General features: G+C 43.5%; 1 protein-coding gene across 8 annotated transcripts in view; it reads left to right on the top strand.

The window, feature by feature from the left end:
* The window catches only part of RYR3 (ryanodine receptor 3), a 1,008,486-nt gene that overhangs the window by 539,813 nt on the left and 451,045 nt on the right, over positions 1-17,628 (top strand). For 4 of the 8 annotated variants that reach the window (XM_077464742.1, XM_077464741.1, XM_077464739.1 and 1 more), the window contains one exon: positions 10,814-10,977. In XM_077464742.1, coding sequence (XP_077320868.1) covers positions 10,814-10,977 — 164 coding nt within the window. Of the gene's footprint in view, positions 1-10,795; positions 10,978-17,628 lie in introns of all 8 variants that reach the window. The other 4 variants (XM_077464740.1, XM_077464737.1, XM_077464736.1 and 1 more) reach the window with 1 other exon arrangement.

The following is a 17,628-nucleotide window of genomic DNA, read 5'->3' as shown; positions in this document are numbered from 1 at the left end:
AATGAGTCTTATCGGACCATGTCGTCAGATAATCCGACTGTGTGTGGTATGCATCAGACTGATTCCGTCCGAATCTCCGTCCGACCCAATTTTCCAACATGTTGGAAATATTTCCCGACCGACTGGGCCGGACGGACCTAACCCGATCATGTGTAGAGCATTTTGATCGGATCAAGTGCCACGCATGCTCAGATCAAATTCCTACATCAAAGCTATTGGCTACTAGCCTGAATGTAGTCCCATCGTAATGAAATTACGCCATCACGTTCTGAAAGATCGGATTTTTCGCCAACTTGGCCCGACCGTGTGTATGCAACAAGAAGGTAAAAAAGTAGTGATGCGCGGTACTATAACAGGGAATTTAAGCCTAGGAGGCTAGTATATTCTATAGGCACTAAGATTGTAGGTGATATATATACTAACGTATAAAGTAAAGGAAGGTATATAAAAAGTTGTGCGTGTTTTATGCGGGGGTGGTAGGGGACCCTCACCACTATAACATGATAATATTCGGGATAAGAGACAAATGTAATAAACAAGTATAAAGAAAGAAAGAATCACAATCCTTAAAACTAGTGATCCCTAATGCGATTTATTTTTTTTTAAACTGACAGAATCGCATAAAGTGCCAGTGCTAGACGATAAATAGAACCATGAGGGTATCTACTACACCATAAAGTAAATAAAACAATATACATAAAGCAGTCATAAAGAATCGTGATCGGTGTGTATGCAACAGTTTCGGACACAATCCGTCAGACTAAATCCGATGGGCAAAATCCGACGGATTTGGTTGCCAAAATCTCCGATCGTGTGTACGTGGGCTAAGGCTAAGTGAGCCACTCAACCAATTCTGGTGCTTCCTTTGACGTAATCACACGCACCTTCTGCAATTTCCCACTTTGGCTCAAGCCTGTTGCTCCTGCCCTACCCCTACCACCCCTGTGGAAGGGCCTGCCTCTTCCTCTGCCTGTCATTTTTTAAATGACCCTGTGACAAAACTTTTTACAGAAGTGCAGTATGTATGTGGAAGAAGGTATATAACACCCCGCTTCAATCTGTTGTTTTTGGGGGCCGCTGGTCTATCACACCAGTTACAATACTTTTTTTTTGGATTGCGTTTGTCACTCTTTGTAGTATCGCTGCAGAACCGCTCAGCAGTCACAATGCTGCACAGTGGAAACGCACTATACTATGCTTTCTATATGTGCAAGTATTTTATACGTGTATTACACAACTATATACTGCACACCAAATAGTACACCTATACCAGTCCTTAAGGACCTTTGTGGAACTAGTAGGTTGTGATTAGCAGACTGTACCTCACTCAACCCTATATACTGTAGTGCACTATACCTTACCAGTCCTTATAAGGACCTTTGTGGAACTAGTAGGTTGTGATTGGCAGACTGTACCTCAGTCCCTATACCAGTGATGGCGAACCTTGGCACCCCAGATGTTTTGGAACTACATTTCCCATGATGCTCATACACTCTGCAGTGCAGTTGAGCACCATGGGAAATGTAGTTCCAAAACATCTGGAGTGCCAAGGTTCGCCATCCCTGCCCTATACTGATAAAGGACTGCTGCAGAATAGGGCAGCAGTCAGCAGTAGTGCACCTCAACCCTATATATTGTGGACCTATACCAGTCCTTAAGGATTAGCAGACTGTACCTCACTCAACCCTATATACTGTAGTATGCTATACCTTACCAGTCCTTAGAAGGACCTTTGTGGAACTAGTAGGTTGTGATTAGCAGACTGTACCTCACTCAACCCTATATACTGTAGTACACTATACCTTACCAGTCCTTATACGGACCTTTGTGGAACTAGTAGGTTGTGATTAGCAGACTGTGCCTCAGTCCCTATACTGATAAAGGACTGCTGCAGAATAGGGCAGCAGTCAGCAGTAGTGCACCTCAACCCTATATATTGTGGACCTATACCAGTCCTTAAGGATTAGCAGACTCTACCTCACTCAACCCTATATACTGTAGTGCGCTATACCTTACCAGTCCTTAGAAGGACCTTTGTGGAACTAGTAGGTTGTGATTAGCGGACTGTACCTCAGTCCCTATACTCATAAAGGACTACTGCAGCAGAAGGGCAGCAGTCAAGTTAGTATTCTTTCTATATTTGGAAGAAAGAATATTATACGTGTACAACCCTATTACCATACCAGTCCTGAAAAGGACCTTTGCAGACCTAATAGTAACAGCTAATGATTAAACTGACTGTCCCTCACTGCTACTCACATCTTTCTGTCTGTCCCTGTTTAAACTGACAAAACACAGGCTGCTGCAACAATAACTTGAATAGCACTGCACTCAAAACTATATCCTGTACTACATCTACACCATACCAGTCCTTAAAAGGACTTTTGTGGACCTAGTAGCTAGCGATTTGGGTCACTGCAGTCTCTCCCTGCTCCACACAGCAACCTCTCCCTATAGTGACAGTAGAAAGAATGTAAAATGGCCGCCGGATCGGGTCTATTTATAAGTTAGGGGGAATGTCCAAGTGTCCATGTGCTGTAATGTCTCAATTGGCTGTCCTGTACCCCATGATGGATGTGTCATCATAGGTCAAAGTTCTTTTACACAGTAAACACGTAAGTCCGCCGGGCGAACAGCGGCAATAGTCCGCCGATCAGGCGGACCCCGAACAGCCGAAATTTGCCGTGAACCGACCGCCGGGCGAACCGTTCGGCCATCCCTAGGTGTTAGCACTGGCAAACTGCATGTGTCTATGAGGAAAATTCCTCTCCAATACATGCATATTTGCTCACATCACAGGAGGCTACTGGACAGTCTCCTCCAATCCTAAACCCTAAAAATCCTCCCTTGCAGTCAGGCTACACACATTGCAAGGGTTACCTGCTCGTTTAGGTGTAGGGTGCTTGGTAAAGAACCTTTTTCCTTCTCTAGATTTACAGGCGCAGTAAGGCCCCGTACACACGGGCGGACTGTTCGCCCAACTTTGTCCGCTGAACAGTGTTTGGGCGGACAGTCCGCTCGTGTGTGGGCTTTCAGCGGACAGTTTCAGCGGACAGTTGGACGGACAAGGTTTTTCGGAATTTCCGAAAAACTGTCCGCTGAAACCTTGTTTCAGCGAACAGCACGCTCGTGTGTAGGCTTGTTCGTCAAACAAAGTTGCGCGCATGCTCAGAAAGGATTTTCACGCCGAAAGCTATAATGCAGTGTATAGGACGTCGTATTTTTCGTCCCGTCGTACGTGCCGTTCACGTCATCGCGCACGGTTTCAGCAAACTGTTCGTTCGTCGTGTGTGGCCATGTCCGTCCATGCTAATTTTGAGCGGACTGTTTGCCGAAACTGTTGGACGGACAAAGTTGGGCGAACAGTCCGCCCGTGTGTACGCGGCCTAAGACTTGCAGTGCAGGCACGGCCCCATTGCAAGGGAGGGTTTAAATGTTTTCTGCATCTTGTAAGTACAGAAAAATGCCTGTTGATCTTAGGGATGCACCAATACAATTTTTTTACACCGAGTATGCATACCGATACTTTTTTGATTGAAGTACTTGCCGATACCAGTTACCGATACCTATTGCCTAGGAAGTGTAGGTAGAGGTGGGGGGGGGGGTAGGGAGTTAGGGAAAGCTAGGCTGAGGGCAGGAGGGAGTAGAGGGGTAAGTGAGGGCAGGGTAGTTGAGGGTGGGATGAAATAGTGATTGTGGGGTGGGAGCAGGGCCACTTATGGGGGGGACTACTGGTCCTCCTGTAGGGGGCCCAGGCACACAGGGGGCCCAGACAGTAGAAGGATCAGTGGAGCAGAGAATAAAGGATGACAGAACAATGCCCACTGTGTCTGTCACCCAGCAACTGAAAGCCAGTTTCTCCCTCTCTCCCTTCCACCATCTTTCAGAGAAAGGATTTAGGGGGTGTTCCACCCCCCTGGCCAGCCACTGCTGAGCTCCTTCCCCCACCCCTGCCTGCACTCACAGCAGGGACACAGAGAGGGCAGCCTGGAGGCTGAAGCGGTGAGAGAAGAGGCAGAAAGGAAACAGCCAGGAGGAGGTGTGTTGTGTTGTGCGCTCCCCTCCTGTCAGAAGAGCGCTGATCTATATGGTACATGAGAAAGAAATCACTCTAACTGTAGATCACATTGCACTGTACACACACAGCCCCCTTTCCACACTTCCTGCCGCCAGGAGGTGAGAAGTCCTTGGAGGAGATAGGGGGTGGCGTGTGTGTACAGTGCAATGCTATGTACAGTAAGAGCGATCCTCTCTCATGTACTGTATAGACCAGCGCTCTTCTGACAGGAGGGGAGAGCACAGCACAGAGCACCTCCTCCTTGCTGTCAGGGGCTTCCCCCTGTAAGTTGGGGGAGGGAGATGGGCAGGTATCTGTGTTGGCAACTGTAATGGGAATTTGGGCAGGAGGGATATGTGTGAGGAGGAAAAATTGGGGGGGGGGGGGGGTGAACCAGGTGAGGGGATGCTTGTGCTAGGAGGCAGGATGGGGGATTTGGGTAGGGAGGAAGAATTTGCATTAGGAAGGGTAATTTAGAGGGTTAGAGGGATTGTGCTAGAAGAAGGGATTTGTGGAAATTTGTCCTAGGAGGAGGATTGAAGAAAGACAATTTGTGCTGGGAGGGGAAATGGGGGGAGGGATTTGTGACAACTGGTATAGGGAAGGAGGAGGCAACAGGCAGAAGTGACAGCAGTGACTGCAGGCATGGTACAGGAGATGATCAGAGACTGCAGTCATGGTATAGGAGACGGCCAGAGACTGCAGGCATGGTGCAGGAGACAGTCAGAGCCTGCAGCCACGGTACAGGAGACAGTACCCGCACCCTCTTAGCGATACACTGGGAGGAGGAGGTGGGGATGGCACCTACCAAAGGAGACAGCCAGCCAGAGGGGAGGAGGAGGCATTCCGCCCCCAAGCTGACGTCATTTCCGGTATCAGTTTCAGGTATCGGAGCATTTTCGATACTTGCAAAAATGCCTAATATCGGCATCGATACCGGGATTGGTATCAGTGCATCCCTAGTTGAGCTGATAAAAATGACAAAAAGTCATAAGATCAGGCACAGAGTATATGCTAGACGATAGTTCAGCTAAAACACGCAGCAGTAGCTTCTGGAGTGGGGATGACAGTCTCTGATGCCTGGGCACAGATATGTGAAGCACTGTGGGGCTGATACCCTCAGAGTTGAGCCAGCTCTGTAAACAAACAGTGCAGTATCACAAGGGGTTTATTAAAACAATGGTTAAAAACACAAGAAAGATAAGGAAAGGTTTATCGTGAACTGGCTAATCTGCCAGAGGGTCCTGAGTCCTTCTCCTGCATGGTCCGCTGGGTTCAGGTTCCCTGGGAAGCACTGGAGGGGAATGACAGTTCCTGTTTAGGAAGTCCACGCTAAACCATCCTGGAATGCTTGGGCAGACGTGATGTCACCAGGAGAGGACAGAGTTGCTGGAATGCTGAATGGAACAGGCTGTCTGCTCCTTCTCTTAAAGGCCAGTTCATGATAAGCCTTTCCTTATCTTACTTGCTGTAAGTGTTTTTAACTGTTGTTTTAATAAACCCCTTGTGATACGGCACTGAGACGGATCTGATAGAAATACCCTTGGTTCTGTTATGGGCTGACAACACACAGCATTTCTTTTTTTTTTTTAAGAATGTGTGCCATCAGTCCTTCCCTGTTTTCTTTTACCAAACTCTTTGGGATTGCCTACTTTTTTCCATCTCCACAACATAAAGGTGTGGGCAGGGCCCTTTTGGGCGTACCACGTTAATCAATGCACATTAAGGCAATTCCCTGACTTTGAGATGTAGATTCACTGTGTGCAGTAAAATAACATACTTGTCCTAGGTCACCACACACACTGTAACTTGATGTACGCTGTATTAGGTGGGACATGGTGAGCCTGCGACCACTCCACCAGTCCAGTGTACATCTGTTACCTCACTCCCAGAATGGGGTCCCACTGTGCACCTAGTGCAGGCCTCATACATGCACACGCTGCCTCATAACCAGGCCATAGATCTCCGTAATGTGGGTTCGGATCTGGTTTCTATTTGATACCAACAGTTAGGGCGGAAGCCAGACAATGACCCTTTTGCTACTGGGGGACCTATTGCCTTAACCAAGAATTACGCATAACGTCTGGTTGCTTGGTGTGTTGAACTAGTGCTTGGTTACTCTTAGCAACTACACTCATTTTTTGTCTTGCTGAGTTAACCCTTCGTTAACGGTGTTACTTCATAACCTGTAGTGCTTTATAGGCCTTGGTTCTTTAGATATACCAAACACAACAACATGCATCCCTTTGAATAACTTCAGACCAGGCTCAGAACAGTTAATGTAACTTTACTGAACAAGTGTGTCATAACTGTTAAATATGAAAAACATCTTTCCCCTAACCCAGGCATACCTCTGTGAGGTGAGAGTCTATTATGGCATTGTCCATGGCTTGGATGTCTCCGAAAGTCCTGGTTCTTCAGCAGACTAGAAAGTGCAGCAGTCCTGGTACCACAAACAGAACCAACCAGTTTGGCTAAGAAGAAGACCCTGGACCTCTTTCTTACCCCTTTTTATATCACAGGTGGGCTGGCTAGGACCAAAAAGCCCAGGAAGTGAGCTTATGCCTAGGTTCGAACTGACCATGGGAATGAAATCGTGCAAATTCAGTTAAACTTGCGCAATTTCATTCCCACATGTCAGTCCCGACTTTGGGAGCGATTTCAGAGACATCTGTGTGGTTTTCTGCACATATGACTGTTGAAGTTGCCAAAAGTAATACAGAAATTACTTTTGGGAATCGGTATGGCGCCGCAAAGTCTGCGTCGCACCGATTTGGATAGTTCCATTGCCGGCTGGGCATGCGATTTTATATGTCAAATCGCATGCCAAATTGCTGCAATGTCAACCAGGCTACAGCAGTTAACACTTTCCCCCCCAGACTGGACTAGCTGCTGGCTCACTAGTATCAATACACTTTCACCTGCCAACAGGCTAATTTTGCTATAGTCCCAAGATAAGTACTAGGAAGACAGGATGTGAGCTCTGGAGACAGAATAACTGAATTTTTGACATAATTAAAAAAATTTTTTTTGCGCATATTGAACATGTATAACAAAACACATTTAATGGCATATTAAACACACCTAATGTATTTTCAAAAAGTGCTTCATTCAGCCTTTACATTTGCACTTTCTCTATGCCTGAACTGCATGCTTTAAGCTATGAAAGGAAGGGACAGCAATGTAACATCTTTAATTTCACTGCACAGTACACAGGAAACTGGTTGCTAGAAGAAAAATGACCTTAATTCAGGGGGGCATGCCCTAGAAAAGTGGAGATCTACCTGATCAAAATGGGAAGAAAAACTATCAACAGGGTGCAGAAACCCACTTTTTTAAGGAGATAACATAATAAAAATCATGAGTAAGTAGCACAGGGTTCAGGAGGGCAGTAAAAAATAAAACAGACTTTAGGGGTCAGTAGTATGTAATGTAAAGTGCAGAGGTCAGAAGTAAGCAATGCAATGTGCAGGGGTCTGGAGTAAGTAATGCAGAGTTTGGTAATATGTAAACAAAGTGAAGATGTCAGTAGTACGTAACACAGTGCAGAGATCATGAATAAGTAATGCAGAGGTCAGGAGTATGTAACATAAAGTTCAAGGGACAGGAGCAGTTAATACAGGGTTCATGAGTCAGTAGTATGTAGCACACAGTACAGGCATCAGGAGTAAGGCATGCAGGGGTTATTAGTATGTAATACAGAGTGCAGGGGTTAGGAGTAAGTAACGCAGAGGTAAGCAATATGTAACACAAAGTGCAGAGGTCAGGCGTAAATAATTCAGAGTGCAAGTGACAGTGGTAAGAAATGCAGAATTCAAGTGTCAGTAGTAAGTAGTACAGAGTTTAGGCATCAATATTATTAGGGTAGAGTTTAGGGACCAGCAGTATTTACCACACATTTCAGAAATTAGTAGCATGAAACACAGAACTTAGAGGTCAAGGAAAAGCAGAATGCAGAGGTCAACAGTAAGTAATGCAGAATGTAGAGGTCAGGAGTAAGTAATACGGAGTACAGGAGTTAGTAATATGTAATACAGGGTTTAGACGTCAGGAGAAAGTAACACTGAGTGAAGAGGTTAGGAGTAAATAATGCACAGCGCATTGATCAGGTGTAAGTGACGCAGAGTGAAGGAGTCAACAGTGTGTAATACTGAGTTTAGAGGTCATGAGTAAGTAACACAGTGCAGAGGTCAGACGAAAGAAACACATAGTGCGGGGGTCAGGAATAAATAAAGAAAAGTGCAGGGGTTAGGAGTAACACAAAGTGCAGAGGTCAGTAATTTGTAACACAGTATAGAAGTCAGTAGTATGTAACAAAGAGTTCAGAGGTTAGGAGTAAGCCATACAGAGATCAGGAATATGTAATGCAGTTAGGAGTAAGTAACATAGAGTGCAGAGATCAGTAGTAACACAGAGTGCAGGGAACAAAAGTATGTAGTAATCCAAAGTCCAGTAGTTACACAAAGTGCAGGGGTCATTGATATTTAACACAGGTTTTAGAGGTCAATAGTAAATTAAACAAAGTGCAGGAGTCATTAGCACATAATACAAAAATGTAGGGGTCAGAAGTAAATAATTCGAAGTGCAGGGGTCATAGAGTAGTATGCAATACAGAATTTATAGGTCAGGAGTAAGTAACTCCGAGTGCCGGGATTAGAAGTAAGTAATACAGATGTCAGTAATAAGTAATGAAGAGTGCATAGGTCAGTAGTATGTAACAGAATTCAGGGATCCAAAGTGTGTAATACAATGTTTAAGGGGCAGTAGAATGCAGAGTTTAGGGCCAGTAGTAAGAAATGCAGAGTGCAAGGATCAATAGTATGTAATACAGAGTTTAAAGGTCAGCAGTAAATAATGCCACGTGCAGGGGTCATTAGGATGCAATACAGAATTTAGATGACAGGAGTAAATAACTCAAAGCGCAGCAGTTATTAGCAAATAAATTAGCGTTACAAAGTGCAGCAGTCGGGAGTAGCTTAAACATGTCTTCCTCTACAAGCAAAATACCACCTTTTAAGTAGAAACTTCCTTAGGTTTGTGGGCAATTCCTACTCGCCCTGCATGTGGGTGTAACTCTTTTCATGTATGCATTCACCAGTGTCTGGGACCAGGCGGGGCCCTGTTCATGTGAAAGTTCACATTAAGGTGGCATCCCCCGGTCAGAGACAAATCATGCACTGTGTGCAGGTGTGAACCACATACAAATTCCTTTTGTGTAGCCCTCCACCCCATGTTGCTGCATACCCTGTTTTCCAGAATATAGCTTTTAGAGGGGGACACCGCTGAGCCCGTGTCCCGCTCCACCAGTCCAGCATTTCTCTCCCAGTGCACTAAGCATGGACCTCGTGTGTACACTTGATTAACTCCTTTAGCTCTACCATACTATGTGACTAGGTTCATGAGGTCTCCATACCTCAGGTTCTGGAAGGAGCCAGAGCACTGACCCCCTCATTACTGGAGGTCCTGTCACTAATACCTTGTACCACACATCGCTATCTGGCTGCTATGCATTCCCACCACTTCCTTATTACCTGTAGAAACTACATTCCCCCATCAAACTTCTGAGTTGAGTTAACCCTTCACAGTGGCCTTCTGTTCCTTCCTCTTCAACCCCGTTAATGCTTCTCAGGCCCTGTTCCTTTGATACATCATATACTGCCATGCATTCCTTTTTAAATAACTTCAGACCAGGCTTTTGAATGGTTAATCAATTTACTTAGCATACTTAAATAATACACTCAAAGTTCACATAGCATAGTTCTTCATCTAATTAACTAGCCCCACGCTGCCAAGGCATACCTTTCCATGTAGCAGTCTATAATCTGTAGAGTCTTTGAGAGTTAGTCTCCCATGTGGGGAGCTCATGGGGTGGTGTTTGTTAAATCTTCATAGACAGACTTTTCTCCACTTTTCCATGCAGTCCCTGCTTCTTCCCTCTGAGCCCAGTCTTCACCCTTTTACATGTAACACAAGATGGATGATAGAACCCAGGAAAGCCTGGGAAAATACAGAACCTGCATTAATCCTTCCCCACCCAGGCAGCACTGCACTTCTATTGGCGCCTGCCTACAAGCTAAATTCACCCACAGCGCAATTTCCCCCCTCCCTCTGTAAAGTTCACTCACCAGACCTTAGATGCACCGGCGGCTTGCAGAGACAAGTCCTCCTGGATCTCCCTTTGGCTGAATCATGTGACACATAGGAACTGAGGAGGTGCCTAGGACTTCTTTCAACTTTGCATTAATCTCAGGTCTAAGAGACGGGTGGGGTCAGGAGCGTGCGGCTGGCATGGCAGCGATTGTGATTGATGGGTAGAATGAGGTTGACCTGTTGCCTACCTTGCTATGACTGTATTTATAGCAGTTTGAAATGTTGCCATAAAAATATGATGCCAATATTAAGCTATAGCAATGTTTTTGTATTAAAAAGAAAACACCCACAAAGTTTCTTCATTTGCTACTCCTGTGCACCATTATTTTGACTTTAAGGCGTTTTAGATCCTCCTTTTAGCTTGTTGGTACTATAAGCTTTTTACAGATTTTGGAATAAAGGGTTACATAGATAATCTAGATGCCTATTAATTTTTGCATGATTTTGTGGAATGGTCGATTTTGAGCTTGAAATGCACAACTTGTGGTCTTGTTACTTTTCTAAATGTGTTTTCCGTTTGCTGATGTGATTTGGCTGTGTCGCTGTCACTAACAAATTGCATGTTTTTCTGTGGGACTTTCCAACCAGTTCCTATCTCTCCTGCAGAAGTATGATGCTGAACTCTTCAGAATGTGCATGCCCTGTCTCAGTGCAATAGCTGGAGCTCTGCCACCAGATTACGTTGACACCAGAATTAAAGCAACACCTGAGAAGCAGATGTCAGTGGATGCTGAAGGAAACTTTGATCCAAAACCCATTAATACTGTCAAGTAAGTTTTAACAGCCCTACATTTAACTTCTCCAAAAGTGTAGAAGTGATATTGTTTTAATCACCTCCCCTACTGCCTTATTGTAAAAACAACTGTGGGGAGGTGGGTGTCTATTTCTGAAGTGGCTTTTATAAACTGCACTTCAGAAATCTTCCTTTGGGCAACCAGTGTGTTTGTCATCCAATGGCTCTTTCAAAGACAAAGAGCACACCTGAATGACTTTGTTCCCTGAGATTGCTGTGACTGACTGATTACAGTGATCACAAATGTAACCAGTGTAGTGTTTACATTTGGGAGCCATTCCCTTCCTCTTACAAAAGATCTCCATCCTGTCTGTATTAGACATACACTATATTGTCAAAAGTGTTGGGACACCTGCCTTTATACGCACACAAACTTTAATGGCATTCCAGTCTTAGTCTGTAGGATTCAATATTGAGTTGGCCCACCCTTTGCAGCTATAACAATTTCAACTCTTCTGGGAAGGTTTAGGAGTGTGTCTATGGGAATGTTTGACCATTATTCCAGAGGTGCGTTTGTGAGGTTAGGGACTGATGTGGACAAGAAGGCCTGGCTCGCAGTCTCTGCTCTAATTTATCCCAAAGGTGTTCTATTGGGTTGAGGTCCAGACTCTGTGCAGGCCAGTCAGGTTCCTCCACCCCGAACTTGCTCATCCATGTCATTTTGGACCTTGCTTTGTGCAAATCATTTGGTGGAGGTGGGATTATGGTATGGGGTTGTTTTTCAGGGGTTTGGCTTTGCCCCTTAGTTCCAGCGAAGGGAACTCTTAAGGTGTCAGCATACCAAGACATTTTGGAATATTTCAAGCTCCCTACTTTTTGGGAACAGTTTGGGTTTGCCCTTTCCTGTTCCAACATGACCAGTGCACAAAGCAAGGTCCATAAAGGCTTGGATGAGTGAGTTTGAGTTGGAGGTACTTGAATGGCCTGGCCTCAACCTGATAGAACATGTTTGGGATGAATTAGAACAGAGACTGTGAGCCAGGCCTTCTCGTCTACCATCAGTGCCTGACCTCAGAAATGCTCTTCTGTAAGAATAGTCAAACATTCCCATAGACACACTTCTAAACCTTGTGGACAGCCTTCCCAGAAGAGTTGAAGCTGTTATAGCTGCAAAGGCTAGGCCAACTCAATATTAAACACTACAGACTAAGACTGGGATGCCACTAAAGTTCATGTGCATGTAAAAGCAGGTGTCCCAATACTTTTGACAATATAGTGTATATATTAAACACTCATCTCCCTTATCCTTAACATCTGCACATTAACCCTCCCATCTCTATCCTCCAACAGTATGGGACCTGTACTTTATCCTCTTCACCTCCTCCTTCTTCTGTGTATGACCTATACCAGGGGTCTCTGAACTTTATAAAGGGCGAGTTTACCTTCCTTCATGATTTGGTATAAAATACACCTGTATGAGTGGAAGTAGGCAGTTTGAAGCCTGGTGGTCAGTGGGGGTAAAACATTTATGTAATGTCTGTGGTCAGGAGGAGGAACATGTCTCATCATTAATATTAGTGGGAAGTAGGGATGACCCCGATGTCCCAGTTGAACGTAAGTTCAACTCGAACATCGGGTGTTCGTCGAACACTGTTAAAGTCTATGGGACACTAACATGATAAATCAAAAGTGCTAATTTTAAAGCCTTATATGCAAGTGATTGTCATAAGTGTTTGGGGACCCGGATCCTGACCCAGGGGACATGTATCAATGCAGACCCCCACAACCACCGGGCAAGGTTTGTGGGGATGAGGCCCTTGTTTGGATTGTAGGGGAACCCCACACTTTGGGGACCCAAAGGGCCTGATAATGGACTGGGGGAGGATCCCCATGCTCTTTTTTCAATGAGTTTTATCTATATTGCCGAGACCCGACAATTCATTACAGCCGCAATCAGTTTTAAATGCCAATTTTTCATTTAGAAATGTCATTTTGCTGTATTACTGTTCTAAACACAGAAACCATGCGCCACTTTACAGGCATACTATAGACACCCCCCAAGCACAATATTTAAAGGAATATTTCATTTTTATTGTTTCACTTTAAGCATTAAAAATAATCACTGCTCTCGAACAAACGGCCGTTTAAAAAAAATGCATTGATACATGTTCCCTCGGTGCAGGACCCAGGTCCCCAAACACTTTTTATGGCAATAACTTGCATATAAGCCTTTAAAATTAGCACTTTTGATTATTCATGTTTGTGTCCAATAGACTTTAACAGTGTTAGTGTATTCTGGCAAATTTTTTGCCTGTACGCATGTTATGCTGGGAACTGAACATGAGGGTGTTTGGCTTATCCCTAGTGGAAAGAATAGTGCCTGGTCATTTATATCACTGGAAGGAATTATGCCTTATTATTGGTGTCAGTGGGAGAAATATTGCCCCATCTTTGGTGTCAGTGGAAGTAATAGTGCCTTGTTTGATTGGGAGTAACAGTGCCCCAGAGATACAGGCAAACAAAGGGACAAAGTTTGGAGACTACGTACCTATACATTAATGTGTTTATTGTACCAAGCTTCATATTTGACCACTTCAGTACCAAAATTAGGTTATCTGAGTATGTCTGCTTTCCAAAAAGGAGTCCTTTGCGGGTGTTGGTACTGCCCTGGCAGTTTTGTTTGATATGTTTTGTAAAGGAAAATGGGGAAAATATTGGTAATTTGACCGTTATATAGAAAAACAAAGTAACCAAAAAATGTAGTGATTATTAAATATCACAAACGTTCTATCTGTTTGAAAAATGATATAAAATGCATCTGGTTAAAGTGTTTCATGCACAATAAATATAATTGAGTGCTTCAACAATATTAACATAAACAATATTACCATAAAAACAAATTGTGCAAAACGAATAGAAGTCCAAATCACTCTCACGTATCTATTGAAGTCCAGATATAACACCAGTGTGATTCAACACCATGCACCAATGATCTTCATGTGCAAGCCCATCACCAACTATTAGAAAGCTTACCAGAGCAAAGCATTCACATACAAAAATATATTGCACTCAGCATTTGAAGACGTTCTATTGGACAAAACATGTTGGATGGAGTCTGTTGAGCACACTGACATCTATGCCTCCACAGAGGTGGCTTTTTGCCAGCTTGATCTTATACTTGGCTTTAAGTTTTACACAAATAAATGTTTGGACTTATTACACTATGAGAGTCTTCTTTTGGCATATATATATATATATATATATATATATATATATATATATATATATATATATATATATATATATATATATATATATATATATATATAATATTGGGGGCATCTGATATGGATAAGAAGGTTGAGGTTGTCATAGCTAATATCTTCTGGTGCTAGTGGGATCTGCTTGTTAAAGGGATAGAAGTACATTGATGCTGTCCAGGCTAATACATGCTAAGTAAAAGTCTCTATAAAACATTATGAAGTTCATATACCATGTAGATGGTAGGATCACCACACACCAGCATCAGTGTGAGAAAGCCACACCACTGTGTGAGAAAGCCGATCTGCTTACTAGACTGTGTTGCCCCTCAAGTTATAGAGGGTCAACACCAGCATTGGAAAACAAAGGTTGAATCATCAGCAGTCTCACTGTAATGTCCGTCACTACCGGCTGCTTCAATAGGATGCGCCTGAAAGAATCCCACTTCCAGCGATAGATGGGATGGGAGCAATTTTAGCTTCCTAGACCTACTGCACCATTGTTTGGTTATTTGCATCGCTTTGAGGTTACCCTGCATCTATTTCTGGAAGTGGGATTCTTTCAGGCACATTCTGTTGAAGCAGCCTGTAGTGATGGCCTTTACAGAGAGAGTGCTGATGATACATCTGGCCTTTGTTTTTCCAATGCTGGTTTTGACCTCTCTGTAACTCAAGGGTCAACACAATCTGGTAAGCAGATTGGTGCTGGCTGCCTTTATATATGTTTTTTTTGTTTTCAAGATATTTATCTCTTTTTGAATGTATGCTGAGTGCAATATACTTCTGTATGTAAGGTTTTTACTCTGGTATACCTTCTAGTTGTTGGTGATGGGCTTGCACATGAAGATCACTGCTGCCTGGTGTTGAAGCACATGGGTGTTATACTTGGACTTCACTAGACAAGTTAGAGTTAGTTTTTCACATTTTCTTTTACATTGTTTATGGTAATATTACTTATGTTAAAATTGTGGAAGTGCTGCATTATATGTACTACTAGTGTTTCTGTTTATACAGTATATCAATCCTGATGCCAGCTGCTCAAATCTAGTTTGTTTAGATTTTATCTATGCAAACTTTTCTTTTATTTTCAAGCAGGGATCTCCAAAATTTCTAAACAAAGGGCCAGCTTATTGTCCATCAGATTTTACCGGACTGTTGCCAATGGGGGTAGAAAAATCCTAACATCAGTGGGAGTAGACAATATCCCAGGCTTGTTGGTCAGTGGGAGTAAAGACAATTATATAGCACCTTTGGTAGAAGAAGAAATAGTCATTTTTGGGAATAGTGCAGCACTATTGGTGTCCATTAAAGAAATGGTGCCCTAAGGGTTGGATAAAGGCAATCAAAGACCCACCCATTGTTTTGGGCTACATATCAAAGCTAAATGATGTAAAGGAATAATATTAACCTTTTATGGGATTTTTTGTGGTATTATTTTCTTTCTTAGAGTTGTGTAAATGTTTTTAGTTTTAGGTTGGTGCTATTTTTAACAGTTGTTTTCTGTTGGTCGGCAGAAGCCTGACATTGAAATCGTTTTGCTCTTTACATTGCGCTGAATAGAACTAAGTTTGAAATAGCTGCATGCTATTGGGACAAATTTCTTTAAATATTAATTTATATCTGTACTAGCAAAAGTGTGCCTGTTTGGGGATATTTAAAACAATTGCATGAGAAGTATGGAAGGAATAATGATAGGCAGTATTGCAGTAGGGGAGTTTGGAGGCTATGAAGGCATGCTTTATGGGCAGGAGATTTGAGTGTGGCAGCATTTGGTATGTGCAGGAGAGGAGTACAAAGGGTATGACAGTGTTTGCTAAGTACAGGAGAAAAGTGTGAACAGTATGATGTTAGGCACAATGTACAGGAGAGGATTGTGGAACATATGTCGCTGGGGAGTAGGAAGAGTGAAATATGATATAACCAGTGGACATTTTATGCAGGAGAGGATTGCGGAAGGTATGACTATAGAGAGTAGTGCAGAGGGTATACAAACCAGGTAGTGTGTGCAGGAGAGGATTGTGGGCGATATTTGCTGAGGAATACAAAGGGTATGAGGGTATCTAGTATTTGCAGAAGAGGAGTGCAGAGGCTACGAAAGCAAGCATTCTGTGCAGGCAAACGGTGTGAATGGTATGATATTGTTCCTTATATACAGAGAGAAGTGCAGAGAGTTTTGTGGCAGCTAAATTTTGCAGAACAGGAGTGCAAAGGAAATTACAGTGGGTAGTATATGCAGGAAGGAAGTACAGAGGGTATGATAACTGGCAGTATGTTCAGGAGAGCAGTGTGGGGGGTATGCCAGAAAGCAGTTGGTGCAAGAGAAAGTTACTGAAAGCATGATGGCATTCACTATGTGCAGAAGAGGAGTGCAGAAGGTATGACATAGGGCAGTATGTTCAGGAGGGGAGTGCAAAGAGTGTGAGGGTTTGCTGTATTTGCTTTTGAGGAGTGCAGAGGGTATGAAGGTGGCCAGCAGGAGAGGAATGCATAGTATATTACAGTGGGTAGCATGTGCAGTAGGGAAGTTTAGAGGCTATGAGGGTTGGCAACATATGGAAAGGAATGTAAATTGGATGACACTGGACAGTATGTGCAGGGGAGGATTTCAGAAGGTGTGGCATCTGGCAACATGTGCGGGAGAGGAGTGTAAAAGTTATGAAGGTGGGCACTATGAGCAGGGGAGGGATGAGAAGAGCTTGATAGTGGTATGTTTGTGCAGAAGAGGATTGCAATTGGTATGACAGCAAGCAGTATGTGCAGGAGAATGGTGTGGATGGTAAAATATTGCTCAGTATGTGCAGGAGAGGTGTGCGGTGGGCATGGGCAATGTGTCCAAGAGAGGATGCAGGTTTGAGGAAGGCCATTAATTACAGGAGAGGGGTGCAGAGGGTATAACAGAGACCAGTATGTGCAGATAAGTACTGTGCTAGGTATGATGACATCCAGTATGTGCAAGAAAGGAGCTAAGAGAGTACAATAGTGGACAAGGGATGTGTAATTGTGGAGGTCTGGGGCTCCCAGGAGTGGAAGGTGAGGTGAGTGGGAATGGGTGTGGGTCTGAGTATGGTGGAGGAACAGTGAAGGATGGTAGGGGGACTAAACATATGAAAGACATTCATATGTAGAAAAATGAACATTGTACATGTGGCTGTGTTTCCAATATTATCCAATATAAACTTTCAGTTTTAGTTAGATTTTGTTCTATCAATACACGAGTGGTAACTAACCTACTAAAATATATGTTTACCTATTTTAATTCTTCGTAGTTGAAGTAGCCAGTCATACTTGGTAAATACAGTATATTCTAAGCATAAAAGAGGGTAAAGAACACCTGGGACTTTAAATGAGACAGTGACCTGGTAAGGTTGATTGCCTCCACCCCTATCTAAATGCAACAGGGAGGGGTTCAAAGGTTGGGACTTTGAATG

Source organism: Lithobates pipiens, unplaced genomic scaffold (assembly GCF_037356315.1).
Source record: "Lithobates pipiens isolate NorthernLeopardFrog02 unplaced genomic scaffold, aLitPip1_a1.2 Scaffold_30, whole genome shotgun sequence".
Taxonomy (NCBI): Eukaryota; Metazoa; Chordata; class Amphibia; order Anura; family Ranidae; genus Lithobates; species Lithobates pipiens.
Note: the sequence above shows the minus strand (reverse complement) of the source record. Positions and strands in the feature narration are given on the sequence as shown.